The sequence below is a fragment of the Pelecanus crispus genome, chromosome 5, assembly GCF_030463565.1.
Source record: "Pelecanus crispus isolate bPelCri1 chromosome 5, bPelCri1.pri, whole genome shotgun sequence".
Taxonomy (NCBI): domain Eukaryota; kingdom Metazoa; phylum Chordata; class Aves; order Pelecaniformes; family Pelecanidae; genus Pelecanus; species Pelecanus crispus.
Genome location: NC_134647.1, coordinates 22956204 through 22982862, shown reverse-complemented (window position 1 = coordinate 22982862; position 26659 = coordinate 22956204). Strand labels below are relative to the sequence as shown.

Genomic DNA, 26659 nt, shown 5'->3' with positions numbered 1-26659 from the left:
CATTTCTTTCACAGCATAGTCCAGCTTCCTACTGCCATACTACCAAATTTCTTAATTCCTGGATATTGAAGTTTCATGTTTAGTAATCAAATATACTATTTTGGAGGTAATCTCATAAGAATAGTGTTAAACTTGGATCCTTGGGTATCCCAACCTTTTTTGTTCTCTGCTTTTTAACGTTAGCTAGCTTCAACTCTTTGACTGTAGGCATAAGTCAAAAGGATCAGGAGAAAATTCTTTGTAATGTTTATGCTTACTTGTAAGCATTACCTGAAGATGCGGTTTTGCTTGATTCTTCCTCCTTGTCAGTACTTAAATGAAATCCTTAACAATTTTAATAAAGTTACGGATATTTTATGTCTAAAGGGATAAACCACTTCAGAAGATTTTTGGAAGTTGTTGTACACAGGATAAATATTAATTGTTGGTACCACTACCAGTTGAGGAGAGGGTCAACATAAAATTGTATTTTTTTTAAGCTACGTGAAGTTGTGGTACAAAGAAGAATGTTAATGCTGTTCAAACATTTGCTCTGTTTAATTATGCTATATCATTGGGTTTATGTGTCTTCTGACATGTGTCCTTTCAGGTATATATTCTGGACAGATTGGTTCCGTCCTGCGAAAATCATGAGGGCCTGGAGTGATGGATCCCATGCCTTGCCAATTGTGAATACAACGCTAGGCTGGCCTAATGGCCTAGCCATTGACTGGAGGTGAGGACAACATAGAAGACAGAAATTTTTTGAGCAAATATGTTTCTTCCTTTAAACTGTTAGGGATTAAAAATAAAGGAATTGTGTCAGATTGCATGCACTGGCACTTTCATATTGAAGACCTTATTTTTCAATTTGTTAAAAAGCCTGTAAAGTGTAAGATTTTCTCAGAATCCCTCCCCACACACCCCAATAGCCTCTTGTCAGGTTTAAGATTATTATTTGAGAAAATGTTAATGCTTCCTAATGGACATAATGTCATTTGAAGAGATAGATACAACATTTTCATTATTTCTAGTTCTCTAAGGCTGTACTGGGTGGATGCCTTTTTTGATAAAATTGAGCACAGCACCTTTGATGGGCTGGACAGACGGACTCTTGAACGTGTTACTCAGATGACTCACCCTTTTGGCCTTACTATTTTTGGAGGTAAGTCTGGCATTGAAAAACATTATCTATTATTACCACAGATGGTTTTTTTCATATGATGATCTGGGAGTATGTGAGATAAAATATCATGGCCTTCATAATACTGCTTTTCCTATAAAAAGCCCTGTTGAAAGTTTCTGTTCTATGTATTTAGCACTCGCTTTTAGGACTGTTTTTATGTATATTTGTGTTTAAATAATTTGAGGCAGATCAGGTAACTCTTTTAGTGCAATGAGGCAGATATGCTGTACTAATTATAGCTTCCAAGGTAGGCTACTCAGGCTGGACAGACAATGTAAGTCACCTCCCTAGAGATGATCAGCAATTTCAGGATTTTATTAATTGTATGTAGGGTTTATCACTGGATTTATGTTGTGTGTGAAGAAAGATGTCAGCATCTGACCCCTTTTGATTTTGTGGAAAAAATATTTTTAATATTCTAAAATTTTCTGGAAAATTGTCTTAATGAATGACTTTTAAAATTGCCTTGGAATTTGAAATGTCAGTTGAGTCTGTTGTATCTCAATTTATGTGAAATCTGAGAGGGCTTGTTTTTCTAAGTTATGTCTGCCTGTGACTGAAGGATGTACTTTGACTGCATTAGTGATAGAAGTCCTTTTGTCTTTTTCATGAAACAGTTATGAAAAATTATTAAACTTACATGAAAAGCCTTGCAGGTTTTTTTCTCATGATGCTTGTTCTTTTATGTCATATTGCTCTGTAATTGTTATATGTTAAATGTCTTTCAAAACAGGTTATGCCTATTTCACTGATTGGAGACTTGGTGGAATAGTTCGGGTGAGGAAGTCTGATGGAGGAGAAATGACTATTATTAGGAGGGGCATTAGTAACATTATGCATGTTAAGGCATACGATGCTCATTCCCAAATAGGTGAGCTCTTTTGTTGTACAGATGAAAGACATGAAATAGGGAATAAGAGACAAAATATCAGGATAGCAGGTTTCCACTCTCAGTTTTAGAAATGGCTTTACTGAATCGTAACTGACATGCTGGGGAGGCAGCACAGGCACTTGCAATCACATGTTATATATTTCACTGTTTTGTGACTGTATGTATTTTTCTTCCACCACTTCTGTTACTTTAATGACCATGTAAAATGAAATTATGATTCCATTATATTTTGTGTAATTGTATCTCCAATTGCAACCTTGTATTTCTCTTTGTCCGGTAGAAAAAGTTAAACTGAACTATTTATTTGGAGGAATGGGATAAACGTTTCTTAATCAAACTACTATTCTTAAAGTAATCACAGTGCATAAGTCTCCAATTTTTTCTTCTTTTCACTGCTGAATTCTATGATCTAAAGTCATAGGTAAGTCTATGATCTGAAACAAGGATTTGGTATTGTAGTTAATTTAGTAAAACACCCAAGCACTTACCAAACATATGATCAAACAGTGTGCTAAGGCTCACCACCTATTTGATGTCCAAAGATTGGATCAGGTCTCCCAGCCTTGCTCAGACAAAGGTCCTCATTTGGGGTAGTATACTTGTTTCCAGGCAGTTGGTGAAAATTGGCAGAAAAGTGGATGAAATTTAATAGTACATTCTTAGCTTCCATAAACATTTGTGTCAATGAAGAGTATATGGAATGTGGGATTTATTATTATGACTTGCTACCACTATTACTGTCAGTGAACTTGAGACTGTTTTGCAGTGTATGCAAAACCAGGGTTTGCTACAGCATCTTTTTTTGTAAAACATTCTTTTACAGATACCATGCACTTTTAATAGTTCCCAAGCTGTTATCAGTAGTGTATACGTTGATCTTCTCTATCACTTTTTAAGGCTCTAACTACTGTAATAGAGGAACAAATCCCAATGGAGACTGCAGCCATTTCTGCTTCCCAGTACCAAATTTTCAGAGAGTTTGTGGTTGTCCTTATGGCATGAAGCTGGCTTCAAATCAACTGACATGTGTTGAAGATCCATCCAATGAGCCACCCACTTTGCAGTGTGGCTCCTACTCATTTTCCTGTGGTAATGGAAGATGTGTGCCTCGATACTATCAGTGTGATGGTGTTGATGATTGCCATGATAACAGTGATGAACAAAACTGTGGTTCTTTAAGTAAGTAATCCCTGTAACTTACAGTTAGTATTTGTTGTTTGCGGTTCAGAAAGTTCAATGGGTCAGTCTGATTCCGTTGGAATAAACCCCAATTTTTTAGGGTTGCATCTGTGGATAAATCCTGAAATCTACCTGGGAGATTAGTTACTTTGGAAATTATTCAGATAAGTCTCAGATAAGTCATAGGAATACGGGATTCAACACTGGCCATCTAAAGAATGCACGAAAATATTCGTATCTCACTAGTTCTCAAAATTCAATTTACAGAGTAACAAAAATTTATCTTCTGAAAAAAAAGTTGTCTTTATTCTTAGTTTTTTGTAAATTTTGAAAGATATTGGAGTATCGCTTGCTTGTCTTATTTTGACACATGGGGAGGGACAAACCATCTTAATAAAGATTCAGACATTTAAAAAACAGCGCCATAAGAAAAATAACAAAACCATATGCATTGTCCAACCTTCCTCTAAGATTAGAGCAGCACCTTTTATTTTGTTTAACATCTGAATAAAGATTTTGTGGGTTTCATTATATTTGGGCACTTTGAACTCTTTGTTACATCTGGTTTTTTACAGTGAAGTGGATTAAAAACACATTGTTTCATTTCCCGGTTTTACCGTATAGTGTCTCACACAAAATATTTTGTTGATCAAGTAAATTGAGAGAACAGTGGTGTAATTATAGTTGATAAGATATTGAAGAGAGGTTTTTATGACATATTTGGTGCTTCTTTCTTTAGAGTCAGTTCTTTCTTTTAAATCACAAACAAGAAAATAGGACATGTTAATAAAATATGCTCCTTAATGCGTAGGAGTAACAAGTATGACTAAGGTGTAAACTCTATTTCTTATTAGTGGGCTATTTTAGAATAACTAGAATGTCTTTTGGGGAAAAGGAAAGTATAAAGCAAATGCCTACTTGAAGAAGTTATTTTTCTTGTTCTTTAGACTGTTTTGAAGTGCTTAACAATTTAGTTTTTTATTGATTCTTGCAGTTTAAAAAAGCTTGTAAGCATTCTGTTCAGTTCTGCAGCATGTTGGCATGACAGACATTTTCATTTTAAGCAATGTGCGTTTTAGAATTTGATGCATATTTTAGACACTCTGTAAGTATATTAAATGTACTGAATACTCTGGCAGGGAAGGCAAGTTTTGGAGATCTGTATAAAAGAGTCCTCCTGTTTTGTTTTTTATTTAGATAATACTTGTGCTTCATCAGCTTTTACCTGTGCCAGTGGACAGTGTATTCCAGGTCGATGGCGTTGTGATAAACATAACGACTGTTTTGATGGCAGTGATGAATGGCATTGTCCTACACAAGGACCCACTTCATGCCCTGTAACCCTGTTCACCTGTGATAATAGAAGATGTATTCCTAGGATCTGGCTATGTGATACTGATAATGACTGTGGTGATGGGTCAGATGAGAAAAACTGCAGTGAGTATCACAACTGCCTGTTGTTTTTTAAACAACTGTGTATGTCTACTGTCTGTTGGTGTAAGGATGATAAATGAAATTAGGAAGAAAGAACTCATATCTAAGTTAGACTAATATTTTGCAGTCCATAAGATGTGGAAAACTCATCTAATTTGAACTACCAGAGCCAAATAAAATGCAGAAAAATAATTGAATAATAATAAAAAAGGGGCAAATGTAATAGTTATAATCATGGTGCTGCACAATGTCATCCACTGCAATTTAGGGCAAAAAAATAGCTAAAGCTCAGATGTTCTAAGCACTTATTTCATGAGTGATCTCAGTAATGACTAATGATGTAGTCAGCTAATCTAGTCTGGAACTTTTTACCAGAAGTAAGACCGTAGTTTTTCTGTACACTTTCTTTAGTGTTATTTACCACTGAGTGGAATCTTCTTTTTGTTTTGTATGAGTCCAAGCCTACATATGAATAAACAGTTACCTGATACTAATGTATTAGTGCTTGTAATTTGTGTGATTACTAGTTGCTGCGTTACATGCTGCAAGTTAGTGATAGTGTCTTTCTACTGTCTCAGTATTATGTTTATTTCAGAAGAGAGAAAAGAAACACATCTGTGTTTATTGTCATTCTTAATAGCTTTCACAGGTACTTGTGAACCCAGGCAATTTCAGTGTCCAGACCATCGCTGCATTGACCCATTTTATGTCTGCGATGGAGACAAAGACTGTATAGATGGTGCTGATGAGCGTGACTGCAGTAAGTGTAACCTCGTTTGTTGAATGCCTCTTTATTGTTTCCTCACTCTTGCCCCCTGAGGGGTCTTTGGTGACTTCATATTACCAGCTCCAAGATAGCAGAACGCGTAATAAACCTATCCATAGTTACCTGTTTGTGACGCTTGTTTTAGCATTTTAGTAAGCCCTTTGATTGCTAGGCTGGTTGCAGAGGGCTGAAATATGTTTCCTCTGTTTTCTGTAGATTCCAAGGTCACTGCATTTTCTGTGTCCCAGGGAAATCATGGTCTTCAGCGGAACTTGGACTCCTGATATCGTATCTGACTTGGGCACCTGTAGAAAAATTGGGTACTGTCTAGCTCTGTAAAACAAATAAATAACATCAATATTTTTTTATTTTGTAGTATATAACTGCAGTGCCACAGAGTTTAAATGTCTAAGTGGGGACCAGTGTATCAGCACTTACTACCAGTGTGATGGTGTTTTTGACTGTAATGATCACTCAGATGAGACTGATTGCCGTAAGTATATTGATGCTGAAAGAAAGGCTCCAGTTATTAGGTGATGCTTCTGAAAATTTCCTTTATCTGCTATATCAAATAATTGACACTACTGTCCTCAAAAACTCAAAATTCTTTTTAGGGAAACTTGTCTATAAGTCGTTTCTCTGAGCAGAAATTTCAAACACAGTAGGTTCCAGCTCAAGAGTAGATTTTTCTGGCAAAGAGTACAGTTTTCATTCCTTTTGGCTCTAACGTTTTGTTTTACTTGGCACCTCAGTCTCAGGGTTTAAAAGTAAAATTAAGAAATCTATTCATCTAGAAAACTGAAAACCTTGTATCCATGAGAGTTAGACTGAAACTTTTGCTGGAGTAATTTTTTACATTTAAGTTGGTTAAAAAGTTGCAATGCAGGGTGGTGAAAACTAGTTTCAGCAAGTAATTTCATATTGCTTTGGGCAGGTACATAGATATCAATATACACAGATATCAGTATGTGCTTGCTCAAAATCTAGCAATAGTTGGATTGCCTTGTTCACCATAATATAAAGTAGAAATTAAATTGGTCAGATTCTGAAATGTCATGTAGATTGACTGACTGTGATTCCATGGCCTGATCTAAAAGCAACACAGTCCTTAATAGTATTGTATCTACTTATGCCAAAGATGAACTGAACATAGTGATTTTGCTTCTCTGTCTAAAATTGAAACAACTTCTGAACTATTGAATGTTACTGTTTTAGCTACAAGACCACCAGGGATGTGCCACCAGAATGAATTCCAATGTCAATCAGATGGCAATTGTGTTCCTGCTAACTGGGAATGTGATGGTCATCTTGACTGTGCAGATGGCTCAGATGAACATCATAGATGTCCTGCTAGGACCTGTCCTCCATCTCTTTTCCACTGTGATAATGGCAACTGTGTCTATCGAGCATGGATCTGTGATGGTGATAATGACTGCAGGGATATGAGTGATGAGAGAGATTGTCCTACTCAACCCTTCCGGTGCCCCAGCTGGCAGTGGCAATGTCCAGGTCACAGTATCTGTGTGAATCTGAGCAAAGTATGTGATAATTATGCCGATTGTCCTAATGGAGCTGATGAATCCCCACTGTGCAGTAAGTTACTGTTCAAGCATCTACTACAGCCTACTATGTGCTATGGCTTCAGAAAGAAATGGAATATTCAGCATGCTGTATTTAATGCAGCAACATTTCTAGAAAAAATTGTAAGCATGCTGAAATTAGAGCTCAGATTACTAAGTGGAACTTGCTTGCAGTGAAAGGAGACTACGATGATGACTGATGAATTCATTAGCTATGTCCAATCTTGTGCTCTGAATTCAAATGTGGCTTCCACTGACTTCAGTATAGGTGTTTATATAGCAATATGGGAATGAGTTTTGTGTTCCTGAACATGTTTCACTAAAACATGGTATGCCTTTAAGTTCAGATGAAATGTGATTCAGTCCTTAATATTTTCTTTTAAATTTCTAACTTCAAAAATCATGAAAAAAATCTAAAAGCTCACATGTAGTCAGAATTTGTATTTATATTGATTATGAATTGATTTAAGCATAACCTTTTTCTTTCTTTCCTTCTTTCCTCCTTCTCTTTAATCAATGCTCATTCTCAGATGAACCCCAGCCAGGTATGATTATAAATGATTTTAAATTATTGTTTATTACTACAATTTTAGGTTTGGAGTGGTACAGTAAATTTTTGTATATTTCCAGCTAGTTTAGAAAAATTTTTATAAATGCTTAGACAGCCTTCTGCTTAGCATTCATTTACTGGGATTCAGTAGTACATACTATGTTGTTAACTGCCTTTATGAGCATTGTGTGTGTTATATTTTGCATAAGGGCCTCAGTTCAGTCTTACATTGCATAACTGATGATAGTGCAGTCATGTTTTAGCAGCAGTCTTAGGCTAGTAATGCCATTGCAAAGTGTTAAATTTAGTATAAGAAGCTTTTGTTAACTACTTGCTTATTTCTTTCCCCAACTCCATTTCAGATCAGGAGAGCTGCTCTGACAATAATGCTGGCTGCACTCATGAATGTATTCAAGGACCTTTTGGAGCTCAGTGTACCTGTCCTATTGGATACCAGCTTGCAAATGACTCCAAGACCTGTGAAGATATTAATGAATGTGACCCTCCAGGCTTTTGTAGTCAGCATTGTTACAATGAGAGAGGGTCTTTTAGATGTTACTGTGATGAAGGATACATTCTAGAAACCAATGGGAAGACTTGTAAAGCAGCAGGTGAGGAACACTGATGTCAATCTAAAGAATGACAACAGTGTCTGGAAAATGTCCAGCTTTACCATTTTCATATTGCTCTTCTTTAAAAGAGCTGATGTAAACAGCCGCTTGAAGTTGTTCATGGCAGACGGCCTTGAGTATTAAAACTGTCAGCTGAGGGGTTAATTGGAAACTATTATTCCCTTGAAATAATATATTTAAATGAACATTGTAATTTTTAACCCTGGAATGGTCAAAAATAATATTCTGGAGAAAAGGAATGCCAGGCACCTGTAAGCCATAGGTTAAAATTTGCTCTTTATTAAAGTTCAATGCTCACAGAGCGTTTAAATCGCAGCTTTCACAAGACTTATCCAGTGCCTATGCTGTACTTTGCTCATTTCTAAAGAGTCAATAATACTGACACAGCCTAGCTGTCCATTGTTCTGTATCTCTTACATAGTATACTGACAGTATGGAGGAGCCATATACCTAATGGAATTTGTCACCACAGGTTTCCTGGTATAGGGATATACTCAGGTTGTGGAAGACTCTTGCAATTTACCTGCAAATAAGTTTGGCCCTTACTAATGGAAATTTCTCATAGTTTGCTCTCTTTATGGTTGCTACTCTTCAGTTGTTTTTCAGCAGCTTATCAGTGTAAGCTGCTGCACAGCAATTTAACTACAGCAGCCTGTGGCTTTCCTGTATCTGTTTATTCTCCTCCCTGGTCCCCATGCAGTCTCAATGGGGGAAAAAAGAGCAGGCTGCTAAACAGGAGGAAGAGCCAGGCTGAGTAGAGTAGCTAGCTGGTGGTGCAAAGAACTTTGGGGTTTGAATCAGTACTGGGAGCTGAGAGTGGCTTATAGAGGAATGAGGGTTGGATGTCAGCAGCAAACTGGTTGGACGGTGGGGAAGAGGACCCGAGGTCCAGGTATGAGACTGAAGGGGAGTCTAGTAAAAAGAGTAAATTATAGAGAAAGGGTGGAGAAAAGCCAAGGTAGATCCAAAAGTCAGGATGGACACACTGGATATGATAAAATATCTTGGCCTGAGAATTGATTTGAATTTGTGCTTTCAATATGTATATCTGGATACAATAGCTTTGATGCTATAAAGCCATGTCAAATTACTCTGTGTTTCTTTTTCTTACAGAATTACTGTTGAATAGCTTATTGGTTTATTAAAATTTATTTTCCTTTGACAGAGTCTGGGAATCTTCTTTTGCTGGTGGCAAGTCGTAACCAAATCGTTGTGGACAACATCACCTCTCAGTCACACAGTATTTATTCTCTGGTTCGGGATGGGAGGAATATTGTGGCTATTGATTTTGATTCAATCACAGATCGTATCTTTTGGTCTGATACAACACAGGATAAAATTTGGAGTGCTTATCAAAATGGGACCGACCGAAAAATAGTAAGTTTTGCTGAGTTATTCTTGTCTCTTTGTTGCAGAGAGAAAATGAAGACACTATCTCCAGTTAACAAAGGGGAAGAGGGAAATCCCAGCATAGTAAGAAGAGAGATAACATAGACAAAGTGAAACAGCTTTGTAGATACTAAGCCAACATTTCATACAGCTTTTTGAAAAAGAAAACTGAATGCTTTCAAGAAGCCCTTTTTTAACATGAGGCTATAAGTTGATTTTCTTATTAGTAGATGCTAACTTCTTCAGTAGACCCACTGAAGTTACTAGGAGTGTTTGGGTATGTGGTCAGTGCTTTGAATATGTACGTTGTGAGTCATTCTGCATAAGAGACCTAGAAAATGTTGGAGATTTGGTTCCCCATTTTCCATATCTATAGAAATGGAAAGGGTAAAAATTTAATATTAACTAGTTTGTTCTCTCTCTCTCTCTCTCCCCCTTTTTTTTTTTTCTTTAAATTTTTGTTATTAAACAGGTGTTTGACAGTGGTGTCACCGTGACTGAAAGTATAGCGGTAGATTGGGTAGGACGCAATCTTTACTGGACAGACTTTGTTCTGGAAACAATTGAAGTCTCTAAAATGGATGGGAGCCACAGGACTGTGCTGATTAGTGAAAATGTAACAAACCCAAGGGGACTAGTGTTAGATCCCAGAATTGAGTAAGATTTTTTTTTTTTATGATTTGTTTTTAAAAGATGCATATTTTATGATGTAACTATATTCAAATTTGAAATATGCTCAAATTGTATTGTAAATGACAAGCAGAAGAGAAAAGACAATTTTTTAATAGTGTGTTTGCAGAGTTGATTTAATATTTAAAGTCATATGGTAATCATTTGTAGTCTGTTGCTCTGTTGCACTGTAACAAGATGTGTTTTTTTCCTGTAAAACAGATTTTCCTACATTTGCTTCCTAGTAAGAACTATTAATTAAAAATTCAGATATATCTTTATCAGTTGGTGGTATACCACAAACTTACATGTAATATAATGTGGTGTGCCTACCTGGCAAGGAACAGGTTCCTTCGTAGCCCCAAGTCTAAAATAATTATCTGTACCTTATTAATGTTATCACAAAAGCACCTTCCCATTTCAGACAGCAAGTGACATAGAATAAATGGAATGTTATGATTTGAACTGTTCATGTACAAACTTGTACTGTTTTTTGAGCTCTTCAATGCCTTGAACTCTGTTTACTGCCAGCCACGTGGGGCTCTTCAGTTACAGGATTGTTAATATTATCAATGCATGCCTGGAAAAGTACAAACCCGTAACAAATTAATATTTAGCAACTGGAGAATCGGATAATAATCAACGTTGAAAAACAGCGATAACAGTAGCTTCTATATGCTGCTATTATCGACAAATGAAAGCAGCAGTAGATGTATTAAAAGAATTTTTACAACAGAAATTATGGTAATTCTTGAGCATATTGCTGAAATGAATATTCTGAAATTTCAGTATCGTTGTGTAGGACTTTTCTTAAAAAGGTTGTTTCTATTTTTTGGCTAATGACTCTTTGTGTAATGTTTCTCAGTAGGCAGCTAGTTTTTTTTCAGATTGGTAACCACAAGTTACTTTTTTCAGTGCTCATGTAATGTTCTGGACTGACTGGGGCCAAAACCCTCGAATTGAAAAAGCTAGCATGGATGGCAAAATGCGAACAGTGATTATTAACAATAAAATCTACTGGCCCAATGGACTCTCCATTGATTACCCAAATAAACTTCTCTATTTTGCTGATGCTTATCTTGATTATATTGATTTTTGTGATTACAATGGAAACAACAGACGACAGGTGGTTGCAAGTGATCTGGTAAGACATTAATAAGAAATCATTGTTTTCCCATGTCCTTGCTGATAGTACTTAAAAAAGTATTTGCACTGTCATAGACTTGGATGTATTTTTCTTCAAAATACTTGGGTGAAGCAGATATGAAATATTTTAGCTGCTTTCTGCAGCTGGAAAAAGAAGAATTGCATATCCTATTCACAGTCTCTCAGGAGATCTTCAACAGAACCTGGAGATGAGTGTAGACTTTAGATCATTCTCATTTGTTCTGTCTGCATGCATGAAGTCTAAAGGTGACAGCTTTACAGCTCTTACAGGCTATCTCCCAATGAAGTGCTGCTGGCAGCTTGTAGCACTGTCCCTGTACCACCACAATAGTTCAGATGTTCAGTTGGTATACATAAGCTGGTATAAATAACCACATGTATATTTTCAAGAATTGAACCTTGGGGCTTTTATTTTTGGCTAGAGAGACAATTCTTGTGAAATAGGAGCCAGTGCAATCTTTCTTGCCTCACTCCTAGTTTTCTGAAATTTAGATAAGCCACCTTCTTTGACCCTCTGGTAAATTATAGGGAAGCTTATCAGAGATGCAAGGTCTTGAAAGGTCCATAACTCTCACTAAACACTTCCTCTTGTGCCCTTGAAAATCTACAATTGGGTCTTTATCTGTTGGTTCCCTGTGTTCTGCCCTACAGTTACTGCTTTGTTAATTTCTCATGCTGTACATCTCACAGGGTCTATTTAGCATTTTCATTTAAAAAAAAAGGTATATTTCCCCTGTAATTAATGCCTTGTGTTTCAGGCAATAGATGATATTTCATATTCTTTTGAGACACAGCTGCTTTTTTTCTTTATTGCTTTAAATTATGCTCAGCTCTGTTGTTACTTCATCGCAAGCTTCACCTATACAAATCTCCAGAACTAAACTGGTAAACGTCCTTGCCTTCTAGATATTGCAGCATCCACACGCTCTAACTGTGTTTGAAGATTTTGTGTACTGGAGTGACCGCTATACTAATCGAGTAATTCGGGCCAATAAATGGCATGGAGGAAACCAGACAGTTATGATTTATAACATTCACCAGCCTTTGGGGCTTGTGGCAGTCCATCCTGTAAAGCAACCTAACAGTAAGTTCAGCAAAACAACTTAGGTAATTACAAGAAGAAGCCATGTAGTAATGTCATGCATGGGCACTCCTGGAATCAGTCTTGTCAGCAAATGGGCTGGGTTAAAACAAGCAAGTAATTCATACTATTGACTTGCAACTGAAGGTCATTTCAGGCTGTCCAACTGCTGAACCAGCCTGCCCAACCTGGTGGCTAGGGAGAGCAACCTAGGCAGCATGTAAGCATAATGACTAGCCAAAAAGAATAATAGGGAAGTAGTATGTGCCATTTTCTTACGCTTCTGTTCTGAATGTTTTTATAAGAAAATTGGAGCATTTTTGGAAAGCATTTTAATTTTTAAAATTTGTCTCTGTGGCATATCAGACTCCGTTCCTTGTATGTTAATAATATCATTCTTTTAGACAAGATTACTGTCGTCAACCTTCTCTGAAAGCAGTTTTGCATTATTTTACTTAATGAAATAATAATAAATAAACCCCTTCATTGCATTCAAGATTCCCTCTGAGATCATATGCAGTGATCTTCTGCAGCTGACTGTTAAAAAAAAAATAAATTTTTTTTTTCTTTCTGTTAGGTGGAGTTATCTCCCAAATCAGATTTCTCGTCATTTCATGGCATGACTTGAAGAGTGGGAAATATATTGACATGAATATTGTGTTTCATTTTCTGCTATATTTCTTGTGTACAGAGTATTTCTGATTAATAAATATTACGATGACTTCTTCCCCCTGCCCCTTGAAAACTGTCATACCGGGGAGGGTGGAGACTTGCATCTGAGTAAGGTGCTAGTAATTTCAGTGATATATTTGTTTTGGAACAAAACCTTCCTCAATCATGTTCAGAGCTAAAGCCGCTTAGCACTCTTGCTGCAAATTGTTCAGTCACCAGAGGGTACCATTAATTTATACAGCGTAGTCCTGGTTTAAGAGGTTTTATTTTACAACCCAAGGTTTTAAAAACTTTCTACCACAGGTGGAGAAATTTTTTTTTCTTCATTGTATTAAATTAGTACATTTTATGATTTTTCATTTAGAATTGTTCTGTTGTGCTTTATGTGACCAGACAGAGAAGGGAATAAAGCACTTGCATAATAGGAAAACGTGCTAATGTTTACAAATGAAGAAATAACTATTTGCTGATTAAAATTCCAGGTGCAGTATTAAAACTGTCATCCACTCTCTTTTTTTTGTAAATCATTAGATCTTACACCAACTAGAGTTTAGATTTGTTACACTGATGAGATGAATAATTTTCTTAGTTTGAGTTCTGAGTTTATGCCATTGTTTTATTGTCATCTTGTTAGTTTATTATCAGTTCTTTTCAGTTTTTATATTAGGAACAACTGTGTCATTTCCTGGAACTTTCAAGCTTCTTAGAAAAAGGCCTGCTGCAATTGCTAAGGATATACTCAAAATCTGATTTTTATTTTCTTACAAAGATGGCTTATCCTGAAAAATCCTTTTTAGCAGCAAGTTTGTGGAAGTGATCCAAATAGTTGAATTTTAGTATATAGTAATAATAGCAGTAAGTTAAGACCTTCACTGGCTTTTTTACATTTTACAAGCTTAGACTGACAGTTTCAAAGTGATCCAAGAAATTACGCCTTGAACTCCCACTACCTTTGAATGAGATAGAGGCAACTATTTTATCTCTTTAGTTTTCTCCAAGAAGCTTCAGTAAATAATTTAAATCCCCCATCTAGAAGCGTTGTAATGATCAAAGACTGAAAATGCCCCAGGCCTGCCTCCTGGAGCAGTTAAGAAAAGTTTGAAAAGGAGTTTGAAAGACTTTGTGATGCAAAAAAATTGAAAAGACCACTGTGATAATGGTACTGGTTTTACATGAAAAATTATATCCTGTTACGAGTGTATTGTATTACTTGTGGTTCTTGGAAATTTTTTAATTTTAAGGAAATAGCAAAACTGATTTAGTGCTGGGTTGATATTGTCAGTAGCAACGAGATTGAATAGTCTTTCCAGTCGCTCATGTTGTTACAGTTGCTAATACTTTCTTTTTGCTTTTCAGGTATCAATTCTTGTGCATCATCCCCCTGTAGCCACCTCTGCTTGCTTTCTTCATCTGGACCACTTTTTTTTTCCTGTGCTTGTCCTTCAGGGTGGATGCTTTCTCCAGATAACAGGAACTGCATGAGAGGTAGGGCACTAATAATGAGCGATGAAAAAAAAAGACCTGTCACTGTCAAATCCATCCCTCTGTCAAGTGAAAAGCATACTTCAGACCTGTGGACTGCTGCTCATAAAATCGAAGTTTGGGGCCATTCCAGGCAGACTTCATTTAGGATGCATGGAATGCACTTGGCCAAAGGTTTGGAGCCAGGTTCTGGAAAGAACTCAGAGATTCAAATGCTTCATTTGGGGAAGATGGATGAACTCAATTTCTTTCAAGCACTTTAAAGAAGCCACATTTTAAAATTTCTCAACATGTTGAATGTTTTGCTGTTGGAATACATCTGGAAGGAGCTTAGTATCAGTTAAAAATGAAAACATACTGTGGCAGAATGTTGTCCTTCTCTTTACAAATATTCAGCCTGGAAACCTGTTTTTAAGAGTTGCAATTGTAAGAATGTCAGGATGGAGGCACTAGAAGGGACTTTCTTGGTCACTCAAGTCTGTGTCCTTCTTGTCCTTGACTACCATATCATCTGTCCCCTTTCACCAGTCAAGCTCCAGTTCAAGATTAATTTGGTTTCTTGCCCCTAAAACTCAGTGAACCTCGCAATTTTGATATTTGGAAACCTTCTGATTTTCTGTTCAAATATAGTCTTTCCCCAGTTTATTCCCATTTCTTATGCCGTTTTTGTCCTTCAGGATAAATAGCATTAGTAGTTCTCCTGCATCCCTGGTATATGTCCTGTTGTATATATTTGAAGTGACTATCACATTCTTTCTCAGCCTGTATTTTGCCAAGAAGTAAGTCACAATCTTTTGGTTTCCTCTAATCAGGAGAGATGACCTCCCTGTTCCTCATCACTCTCTTCAGTCTGTCTGAACTAATGCATTTTGGAATTCAGATCAGAATTTCACAGCTTGAGCTTTTTCCCTCCCCAGTGTAAAAAAAAAAAATCTGCCAAATGCAGGAAGCTAGAAACACAGCCTAAAATCATGCATGCAACAGGTGATGCAGCTGTAACAGAGCTAACCTTTGCAAACAAAACTTCATATCAAAAAGTACTGCTGAACTTCCTTTGAACAGTCCACAGACCTCGATGATTTGTAAAAATAATTTAGCCAGTTCATTTAAAAAAAAGTCACAAAAATTCAAATTACTGGCAGGCAGTTTGTCACCAGAAATTTGACCAGATTAATTTTGTCAGATGAAACATTCATTATTAATTTTTCTGTCAGTTGTACAGATATAAAGTGTGCTTTGGTGCCTCCCTAATAAGGAAGCTTCAAATCACTGAAATTTAAGTAGAAATTATCTTTGGGATGAGCTAACACTAGAAATCTCTTATCAGTCAAAAGATCCTTTTCTTTTAAAACTATCTAAATTTTAAAAGCCATATCACACTGTTTTCCTGCTTGATACTTAGCAGGGTGTTCTTTAAAGAGCTGTGTTGCATTCACGTTTTTCTTAGCAGCAGTAAGAGAATTACCAATTTATATAATCTGAAATGAAGTGCAAGTTTGTTTTTATAGAGGGATCATGATGAAATAAAAGGAACATGGCAGTGATGAAGCACATGCATGTGTAGATGTTGACCCAGTTCTTCCACTGAATTGAGCTATTGACAGTTCTTACCTTTATTTCCCACATGTTGCAAAGTTCCCTGTGTCTACTTAGGTACAGTTGTGGCCCTTTTAAAAATTACATAATTGGTCAATATAAATGGTGTAAGAGAGAAATAGAAATATCCTTCTGTGAAGCAAAATTCTTTTAAACTATATGGGCTTATTTTTTCTTTTTAGATGGAATTTATACATTTAAAACAGTATGTAAAAAAACATCTACAGATTTTGGGAATTTTTTAAAATAATGTTTTTGCTGAAGGTCAGCACATCAGAAAAAGTTATAAAAACTATGCTGCCTCCTTTAATGGTAAAAGATTTTAATTATTACTAATTATTACAAAGGAATAGGCATTTGCCATTTCTTTTCTAATATTTACTATTATCCTTATCCTTGCTGTCATTGTTTACTTTAATAGGTCAGTACAAATTTTCGGAAGAAAGATTAAACTCAGCTGCATGCAGTGTCTCTACAAAACAATAATATTGCTGGTCTCTGCCTACTTAGTTTGCATATTAAATACCGCTAACTTCATGTTGATGGAAAGGCATTGATTCTAGGATTGCACCATTTCTAGCTTTACGTAAGATGAAGAATGCTAATATTATAATATTGCCTTTGCACTTATTTTACTTTAAACTGCATTTCAGGTTGATATTAAAGATGGTAACATAGCAAGCTGGCTTGGAAACAAAGCAAGGAATTGTGTATATTAAAATCTTGTATTAATATGGTAAATTTGCATATTAAGTATAACAATACATGGATTTTATATGGATTATCATTTGTCATGTAAACCTGTATTAAGTTTAAGAATTGCAGAAGTTATATTAATGTCTATCTGGTGAAGCTACACAGATTTTAGCTCTGTATAGTTCAGCAAATTTGCTCGATTGTCCATATACGAATGAGGAATAATCAGACTGTATAAATTTGCATAGGTGTTAAACTTAAAGGAAGCAATCAGCAAAAGATTTGCTGTAGAATCTAATTGGTTTAAATGAGACTATCAAAATTCTAAAGTTCAAACAGTCTAGCCTAGAGAATTCACATATCTGTATTTCAGCAGGATTCAGTAGTGTTGTACTGTGTACAATTAGAAAAGGAATAATGACTCCAGGGTCTTGATGCATTGGAACAATTTCACATGAATTTAGCTGTTCTTTGCAAACATTTTACAGAAGAGTACTGGCGTGCCACATTCTTAGGGGGAAAAAAAAAAAAAGGAAGTCGTCCAAGAATTTCACAAGCAGAGCTAGCTATATGTCTTCAGGCAATTATTTGCCAAAAGGTGATTTTTGTGCCGAGACAAACGATATCTAAGCTTCTGTCAAATTTGACTAATAGTTCCAGCTGCCAGAGAGAAGGATGGAGAATAATTTTTGAGACGTGCAATGATGCTGTGGTTTGTGGTTTTCCATGTCAAAATTTTCACTGCAAATTTATATAAATGTATTCAGCAGCCATTGAAGAAAATCAAAACAAAAAACCAAAAAAAAAGTCTTTGATCTATTATAAAAGAGGAAATGGGTTACTGCTACCTTCTATGCAGCAGCAGCAGCCCAGTTCCCTGTCAAGTGGTAGCGAGTCCCTATGGAGAGAAGAGGATAGAATTTGTTCTCCAAAGGCAAAAGCACAAGGAAGAGGGGAATTGGTGTTCAGGAGATTCACCTCCGCTACTCCCTAGCAGATGAGAAATGAAGTCGCTGACTCACACTCTACAGCTCTTCAGTGCATTTTCTCAGATCACCTGACCAGATGCCCTTTGTTAACAAGATTTAAGCATAAGGGTACAAGTTTACCTAAAAGTAAATATACTATAAGGAAGTATGTCTGCTCCCTTGGAGATAAAACAAGAAAACACAGTACTGCAGTTATATTTATTAATAAAGATCAGCAATTGCTGCTGTGACGTTGTACCTTGCTTGTGAGTCCTGCCCAACAGGCATTAGAACCCATCTCAGGCATGTCCTGGAGAGCCCTCAGAGCTTTGTCCTGCTGCTTCCCATTCTCGAGACATTTGAAAAAGCTGCTCAGAGTGATCCTGCCTTATTTACTTCCTCCTCCTCAGAATTTGCTTGCACATGCATTGTGATTGCACAGTGCTGAAACTTTAAATGTTACAACAATTACAATAACTGATAACCTCACTCATAGTGAGGGAACAAACTTACAGGTAAGTGGTCGCAAAACATCACTGGTAACATTCAACTATTCTCAGCATCAGGGAACTTTTGGGTGGGAGAGGGGAAGTACATCATAATGCCATTTTCTTGATCAGAAACAACTCTGAATTACATGATATGTTTCCACAGTTGAACACCCTTTCCTTATTGCTGTAAGAGATAATATAATTTACGGAATTTCTCTGAACCCTGAGGAGAAGACGAATGATGCTATGGTTCCAATAGCAGGAGTACAAAATGGTGTTGATGTTGACTTTGATGACTCCGAACAGATGATTTATTGGGTTGAAAATCCAGTAAGTTAGTATTTATGTTCTAAATGTGCACTAAAATAAGACTTTTTATTTTAAGGTAATGTTTTTGACTGAAATATATTAGCATTGCAGGTAGAATTTTGATAAATACAATTGAAAGGAATGAAAGGGGGCTGGGAGGGACGGGTGTTTGGGTTCCCCCCCCAGGACAAGATAAAGAAGCTTTATCTCTTTTCTAAATTAGTTTTCATCTTTGTCAGTTGAAATATTTGATTAATGCTATTTCTGGCTCAGCCAGAGACATGAACAGGAAATATCAGAAAGCATTGACAGAACCGTACTTTCAGCCCCCCTTTGCTATAGTCCACTCTTTCTCCTCTCTCTTGACTTAGGAGTTAATTCTGCAAATACAGGCAGAACACTTCTCCATGGGAGCAGTACATTGGACACAGTGGCACTAAACATTAGAATGAAAATACACACATCTAGTCTGAGCACTTAATGACGTCATATGGTAGAGAGGCATCTTTTTTTTTAAATGATGAAAATGGTTGCAAAGTCACAGCAATTTCCAGGTAGCACATATGAGGCTTATAGATCTAAAAAATAGTTTGAACTAATTTTTAATAGTGGATTATAATTGTTTGACTAAGCATTTTTAATGCTTGTCCTGAACTAAGAAGTGATATGTGTTCCCTAAGGCTAACTTGTCACAAAAAATTCCCAATTTTTGCAGGATGGACACTTAAAAAAAAAAACAAAAATCTCTGTCAGTCTGGGAGATAGATGTGGTAGGAATCTGCTGATTCAGCAATATATGCTCACTCTTGGAAACTTAAAAGCAGTTCTTTTTTCAAGAAAAGCTGTGCTTAGGTCCTGGAGGAGTATAATGGTAGATGAGAAGATTTCCCTAGTTATGTTTTACAGAAACAATTCACACTAACTTGTTACCTTTCATCCACACAAGATTTATAGGTGTTTTTCCCAGCCCGTTTCCCTTATATTTTGCAGCTTTGAATTAAAAATAAGTTTAAAAATCCCTCATTTTAAAGCTGTTTGTGTGTCACTCATAAAGGAATTATAACTTATGTAATTATTTGTTCTTTTAAAATTAGAATGTTTAGTTCCCATCAAGTATTTAAATAGACCTAATTAAGGAAACCTTTGCCCAAGGAACTAGATAAACACTCGGGAATCTTTTTGATCCTCTGTGCAGACTGAAAAGTTGTTCTTGACAGACCTCAGCCAGCAGATACAGCTGACATTTACAAGAGGTTGAAGGGTTCTGTAGGAGGTCATGGGCTGATATAGCCATTAACAGAGCTGGCAAGTGAAATGCCAGGTGCCTCTGCAGGCTGAGTGTGGGTAAGTGCTGTATTTTAGTTAGGTCTTGAGCTCCAGCCTGACAAATGCGTGGCTATGGGCTGTGCCCTGATCTGTACCCTGGACCTGCCGGCCTCAGGCTGCTGTTGCTCCCAAACAGGGCTGAGACACCCGTGTCAGTCATGGCTCGCTCTCTGAAAAAAGATATTTCCCTAGTTTCTGATGACATATCTGCTTACTTTCTTAACTGTAGTGCTTGTCCATTACCACAAGGCCTCCTCCTTAACACCCAGTTTTGCCTCCACCCATTGCATGTTGGGCTTTCCTGGGGTTTCTCTACGCTTGCATAGTTTGTAGCTGTAATTTCACTGCCATTGTTGGCAACAGTTGAAGCTGTAGTTAGAGCTCAAGTGAACATCCATCAACTAGTTCACCCTGTCTTGAAGCAAACTCAGGAAATGGAGATAAATATCAGAGTCCTCCTTATTCTACTTGAAAAACACTTCTGAAGTATTTTTGTCTTCAGCTGCCATGTTCCATAGATTATTAATTGTAAATGTCAATAATAAGCAGGAGAATTCCTATCTTTAAAGTGCCTATCATAGTAGGCACTGTTGTAAATATTCAACGTCCACCAGGCTCTCAGAGTAGGGTTGACACAGTACCAAAAGTTATCCTGCTTTCCTACTTTTTTCTGTAGGCCTAGGGATTCAAGGACAGGTTAGTTTGCAAATAGCACTACATTATTACGATTCAGCAAGCAGCGCTCTACTGGTGTCTAAGAAATTCTACCCGTTTCAGCCAGCAGTGAATTTGGCCTGGAGTTCTTGTTCAGATTTTTGACATCTGATACGTTGATTCCTTTCTGAAGCACCAATTTCAGTTCTGCACTGAGGTATTTAGACAGTATACTGATATCATGGTAACAAGCAATTAAGAGTATGCATGGACCAAATGATTACCGGGTGCTTTTCCTAAAGCTGATTCTACCTTGTTTCTGCTCTGAGATGGCAACTGCAACCTGTTCTCCATTTTTTACTGCCTGGGCCTGCTCTCTCTGCCTCTACCTCCTCCCTTCCTGAACTGGGCTAGTGTCAGCTGCACAGCTTCTGTCTGCAAGTGGGGCAGAGTTCAGGCTCTAATGGTGCACTCCATGTTCTGTCCCTTCGAGCTGGCAGCGCCCTTCTGTCTTTCCAGCAAAGTGCCAGAGCAGAACAGACCCTACTGCACGTGTTGCCTCCGTGAAGAACTGGGGCGGTGGCTCCCAGTGCTGCCTTGTCTGGGAGCCTGCCTCATGGAGGCAGGACAGGTGCAGCTTGTCTGCATCAGTGGAGGAGGAATTAATTAGTGAGGAGAGAAAAACAGATTTCAACACTCACTCACAGCTCCCCTTACCCTACTGACCTCTCTTCCAAAAGGCTTAATAAGGTGCGATAGCTGCTGGTATTTCAATTCTGCATTAATACTAGTTGTGAAAGATTCACGTGATAATACGCAGGACTTCTGCAGAACTGTAAAACTGACATAACCTGAAGAAAGCTCAGGAAGGCAGCTAGAGTAACCGCTTCAGACCTTTACCTTGCTTGTCTCTCTGTTTAGTGCTTGTTTATATCATGCTTTAGCATCACACACTGTAGCTAATACCAAAGAATCTGCAAGTCATAAGTTATCATTTCAAGGGTTACACTTATGAGGAAACCTGCAAGGATAATAGTCTTGATTCTTGCTATTACAGCTTATTAAAAATTTGGTTCTTGGAAGTGTTTATGCAGGGAGAGAACACTATTTTCCTTTACTAGATTTCAGGTATATTCAAGATGGTTAACTGAGGTATCTTGGTAAAAATCTTTTGACAATGAAATACAAATTACAGCAGTGTGACTGTATATAGCTTAAATATATACAGTTCAACCTTATAAAATATAGTAATTTTATTTCTGTCGATCAGGTTTTGGTTGGTAAACAGTAATGCCTCTTCACACTGGATAATTATGATTTACAATAATATTTTTGCCATGTTTATGGATTGAGCATATATAAATACATTTCTCTCTACTGGATTTTCATTTTACTAAGAAAAGATTGTAATATAAAGTGAGTGCTCATGTAGTTGGAATAGAACAGTGTTTTCTGCTCTTGACATTTTTTCACTTTTGTTATCTTTTTTTTCCAAGGGTGAAATTCACAGAGTGAGGTCAGATGGAGCCAACAGGACAGTTTTTGCTCCAGCAGCTGTTATTGGTGCTCCTATTGGTCTGGCATTGGACTGGATATCTGCAAACCTGTATTACAGTAACCCAGGGACACAGTCAATTGAGGTAATTATTTAAGAGGGACAATTGTAAAGTAAGAGCCTAGATTTTTCACTGCTATGTATACAGGTTGAAATTAGTAATATTTTTTTTTAGTGAAACTGAAATTAGATTTACTTTAAAATGCAAACAGTCTATAGAAAAATACTTATAAACTTGAAGACATAAACCTAAATTTGAGCGTATTCAAAAAGGTTTAAAAAAGACTGGGAACTTTATTTGTGCATAGATTTTTTTTTTTTCTCTTTTTCTTCTGGTGTTTGACATACAACCTCTCTGATCACTAGAGTTACTATTATTATTACTATTCTCACTTGAAATCAGTGATCCCAATACACTGTCTCTCTGATAGTAAAGGAATGTCCCGAATGCTTTGTTATCATATTATGTAGCTTTCTGGAGACTAGCAGTCTGATGGTATGTGAAGGATAAAATTGCCATTTAGTGTAAGGAAATAGAGGAATAGCAATATATAATACAGTAATGACTGTGAATAAGCTCAGTCATTAATGTCCTTGTCCCAAAATATAAAAACATGCTATTAAATTAAAAGGCAGCTAATTTAAACAAATAAAATTGAATACTTTCTAAATCAGCATTTCATCATCCTGTTCAGCGTGCAATAGTTTCAAGATATTATGGAAGCTGAAAGATTAACTATTTTTACGTCTAGGATGCTTACTTGTTAACATAGGCAGGTTCTGAGCTGCGAGCAGCCCATTCAAGGGGTGCATGTTAGAGAAGGGAGATGGCTAGAGTATGGAACAATGTGCTTTTGCTTCAAAGTATTTGAGTCAGTCTTCGGCAATTTCAGCTCCCTGTGGATTTAGGCTTTCTTCCTTTAATCTGAAAATCTGTCATAAGTTCTGTATTACATGCTCTGATGAGTTCAATGTTTGTATAGGTCCTGAAGCTGCATGGTGATGTAATGTACAGGAAAACACTGATTACCAATGATGGCACGTCTCTGGGAGCTGGCACGCCAATTGGTTTGACAGTTGATCCAGCAAGAGGGTAAATTTCCAAAATTGCTGTTGTCTTTGCACATGAGTGTATTCTCCACGTTTTTCTTAATTTTTAGGGTCTTCAGCTTCCATCCTGGATTTGACATGGTTTTGGTTTTTTCATATTTGTGCAGAGTTTATTTAGTCTTTTTAAGACCTAGAAAATAATTGCATGGCTTCATAAATTGTTGCATAGATGTTCATTCTCCTTAATTTACCATATTAAGTATATGGTAAAATTTTTTAATTAAAAAGGATCTCGGAATATTATGATTGTGAAAGAAATCTCTGAAAAATGGGAACCCAGAAAAAAGAGAACTCTAAAGTCTTTCTTTACAATATCTTGTGATGTCTGTCTTGAGGCCTACCTATAGTAGAAAGACACACTACATGGGAAGACTGTCACATTAAATAGCATAGCACTAAATATAATTTTACTGCTTTCTCCCCAATAGAGCTGTAATTTGCTTTTTTTCCAACAGAGTACTCAAAATTGCAATATGATGCTTCCTCCCCCCACCCCCAAAATCACAGTGTTCCATAGGCAGTTTTGCTGGTGACTTGGCAGGCTTTCAGATGAATTGATGCCTGACTTTTTGTCCCTAGTTGGGAGTCTGGCTGCCATGTGCCCCAGGTGTTCTTCAGCAACTGAGGCCAGAGCGGTGCACATATTCCCCAGAGCCAGATAATGGATTTCTGTCTCATATAGGTTTTTTGAACTTGTACTTTTAATTCCAGATTGGAACCAAACTCACTGCTGAAACCTTGCAGCCATCTGTGAAACAGAATTCTTATTCTCCTGCTTTCTTGTTATAGTCCTAATACTCTATTGAGTTTACCTGCTGACGGTATTGGTGGATGGTACAGGGGAGGTTATGGATTTCTAAAAATGATTTAACGGGCATTGTTCTGTTTTTCAAGAGAAACAGACATTTCTCTTTGTCAAGGCATTTCTCTTTTTCAAGGCATTTCTGTTTTTCAAGAGAACGAGCATTTTTCTCTTTTTTTTTTTTTTTTCAAACAAGATCTCTTTTTCATTGCGGCCTGGTTCAAAGTGATCTCTGTTCAGCATGTGCTGAAGTATTTAGCTGATGAAGGAGATGGATTTAAGCATATGCTCAAGTGACTCTGGTCCATTGATCTCTGTTATCAGCTTTGCTAACAGATGTGATAATGTGTGTTACAGGAAGCTGTACTGGACAGACCAGGGAACTGATAGTGGAGTCCCAGCAAAGATTTCCAGTGCAAACATGGATGGATCAGGCATACAAACCCTCTTCACTGGCAACCTTGACCATGTAGAGTTCATTACCATTGACATTAAGGAACAAAAGTTGTACTGGGCTGTCACAAGCACAGGAGTGGTAGGAGATATTTTTTTAATAATTGCATTTTTACCTGTTTGTCTATTTCTGTGTCTGTTGTTCACATGACTAATTCAGTTACTTTACTTTACTCGTGTAACTGGGAGTAGCAGGACTGAGCAAAATCTGAATAACTGTTGTTACTAATTACCATTAAAAATATATGATGAATTTGAATGAAAACCCAGAAATCATTACTGGCACCCTGCTGACCCTTTCCTTCCTACCTTGTATATAAAGATTTCATGCATGAAGAGATTTTAGTAGTGTATGTTGCATTTTAATTTTGTATTGTAATATTGAACTTTTATTATAAGAAATGTAATATTAAACTTTAAACTGATTTCTTAGATTGAGAAAGGCAATGTGGATGGTACAAATCGTGTGACTCTGGTGGTTCATCTTTCTCATCCATGGGGAATTGCTGTGTATGATACCTTTCTGTACTATACTGATCGAGATTATGAAGTTATTGAACGAGTTGACAAGTCCACTGGAGCAAACAAAGTAGTACTGAGAGATAATGTCCCAAGACTGAAATGCCTGCGTGTGTATTACAGAGACAGTGAGTATTTGCTAAAGAGTTATTTCAGGATATCCATCTTGTGAAAACTCGAACTTCCCTCAGAGACAGAATGCAAGCTCTTTCAAAGGAAATGGTTTGATTAGGCTTTCAGGAAAAGTGTCAGAAACACTTTACCTGGTTTTGGTAAAGAGATGTTCCACCATCCAGTTAAGGCATCTATTGGCACATACAGTTTTACTAAAATATTATCAATGTAATATTGACTAATTAACAAATTTTGTTACTTTGGATTCAAATTTATGTATCTTTTATCTGATTCTTGGCCATGTTGATCTTAGATGACAAGAAACCAGCAAATCCATTGCTAAAGCTTATGTGCTAAAATGTACAGTGATTAAGATCTTTATTTTTGTCAGCTGGTTGTTAATACTGTGCAAGTATATGAATTTGGTTATATATCTGCGGCAGTTTGTGATGATACAATTCAGATTTTTATGTCTTGCCATGTGCGTCTTTCACAGATTCTGCTGGTTCCTCAAATGGCTGCAGTAATAATATTGGAGTTTGCCAGCAGCTTTGCCTGCCTGTGCCTGGTGGATTATTCTCCTGTGCCTGTGCTACTGGATTTCAGCTAAATCCTGATAACAGAACCTGTTCCCCATACAGTTCTTTTGTAATTGTTTCTATGCTTTCTGCAATTAAAGGATTTAGTTTGGAGACATCTGATCACTCTGAAGCCATGGTACCACTGGCAGGAAGAGGTATGGGAACATTATAGTAGGAAATACTCTTACAATGCTTAATGTTTTGGCATTTCTTGCTGGCATAGCACATGTTTTAAATAAGTTAGTTTGTATATCAAAGGTAATTAATTATTACTTTTAAAAATATTTCAGGACGAAATGCACTTCATGTGGATGTTCACATGCCTTCTGGTTTCATTTACTGGTGTGACTTCAGTAGCACAGTTTCTTCTCAGAATGCAATACGTAAAATTAAACCTGATGGTTCTTATTTTAGAAATGTTGTTACAAATGGCATAGGACGAAATGGGATACGTGGCATTGCAATTGACTGGGTAGCAGGTAAGCGTAGCTGAATTTAGAAGAATGTTATTCTTTACAGACTGTAAAATTTTTAGACTAACGTAAATGGATGGATCCTAATGGAACTATTTTGAATGGAAGTCCTGTGATTCTAACTTGATTGTTTATGGACTGATTTTAAAACAAGAGGAAGTAATGAATGGCTCTTATATTTATATATATGTGTAAAAATGAAAGTTTATCAGAGCAGATGTATAGAACCTTTTCTCTCATAACACTTTCATATTTGTCTTAGGTCTCTCTTCTTGTCTGTGCATTCATAAGTAGCTGTTATCCATGGCACTACTATACTTTACTACTATAGTGAAAAACATGTACCAGAGTAGA

At 36.7% G+C, this 26659-nt stretch overlaps 1 protein-coding gene across 1 annotated transcript in view; it reads left to right on the top strand.

Moving 5' to 3' along the window:
* The window catches only part of LRP2 (LDL receptor related protein 2), a 132620-nt gene that overhangs the window by 51311 nt on the left and 54650 nt on the right, over positions 1 to 26659 (top strand). The window contains exons 18-38 of the mRNA XM_075710087.1: positions 590 to 715; positions 1014 to 1144; positions 1899 to 2036; positions 2955 to 3236; positions 4434 to 4673; positions 5311 to 5430; positions 5813 to 5929; positions 6652 to 7029; positions 7929 to 8177; positions 9364 to 9575; positions 10060 to 10244; positions 11172 to 11400; positions 12330 to 12507; positions 14533 to 14661; positions 18573 to 18739; positions 22195 to 22338; positions 23237 to 23346; positions 24523 to 24700; positions 25052 to 25265; positions 25748 to 25987; positions 26123 to 26311. Coding sequence (XP_075566202.1) covers positions 590 to 715; positions 1014 to 1144; positions 1899 to 2036; positions 2955 to 3236; positions 4434 to 4673; positions 5311 to 5430; positions 5813 to 5929; positions 6652 to 7029; positions 7929 to 8177; positions 9364 to 9575; positions 10060 to 10244; positions 11172 to 11400; positions 12330 to 12507; positions 14533 to 14661; positions 18573 to 18739; positions 22195 to 22338; positions 23237 to 23346; positions 24523 to 24700; positions 25052 to 25265; positions 25748 to 25987; positions 26123 to 26311 — 3956 coding nt within the window. The remainder of the gene's footprint in view (positions 1 to 589; positions 716 to 1013; positions 1145 to 1898; positions 2037 to 2954; positions 3237 to 4433; positions 4674 to 5310; positions 5431 to 5812; positions 5930 to 6651; positions 7030 to 7928; positions 8178 to 9363; positions 9576 to 10059; positions 10245 to 11171; positions 11401 to 12329; positions 12508 to 14532; positions 14662 to 18572; positions 18740 to 22194; positions 22339 to 23236; positions 23347 to 24522; positions 24701 to 25051; positions 25266 to 25747; positions 25988 to 26122; positions 26312 to 26659) is intronic.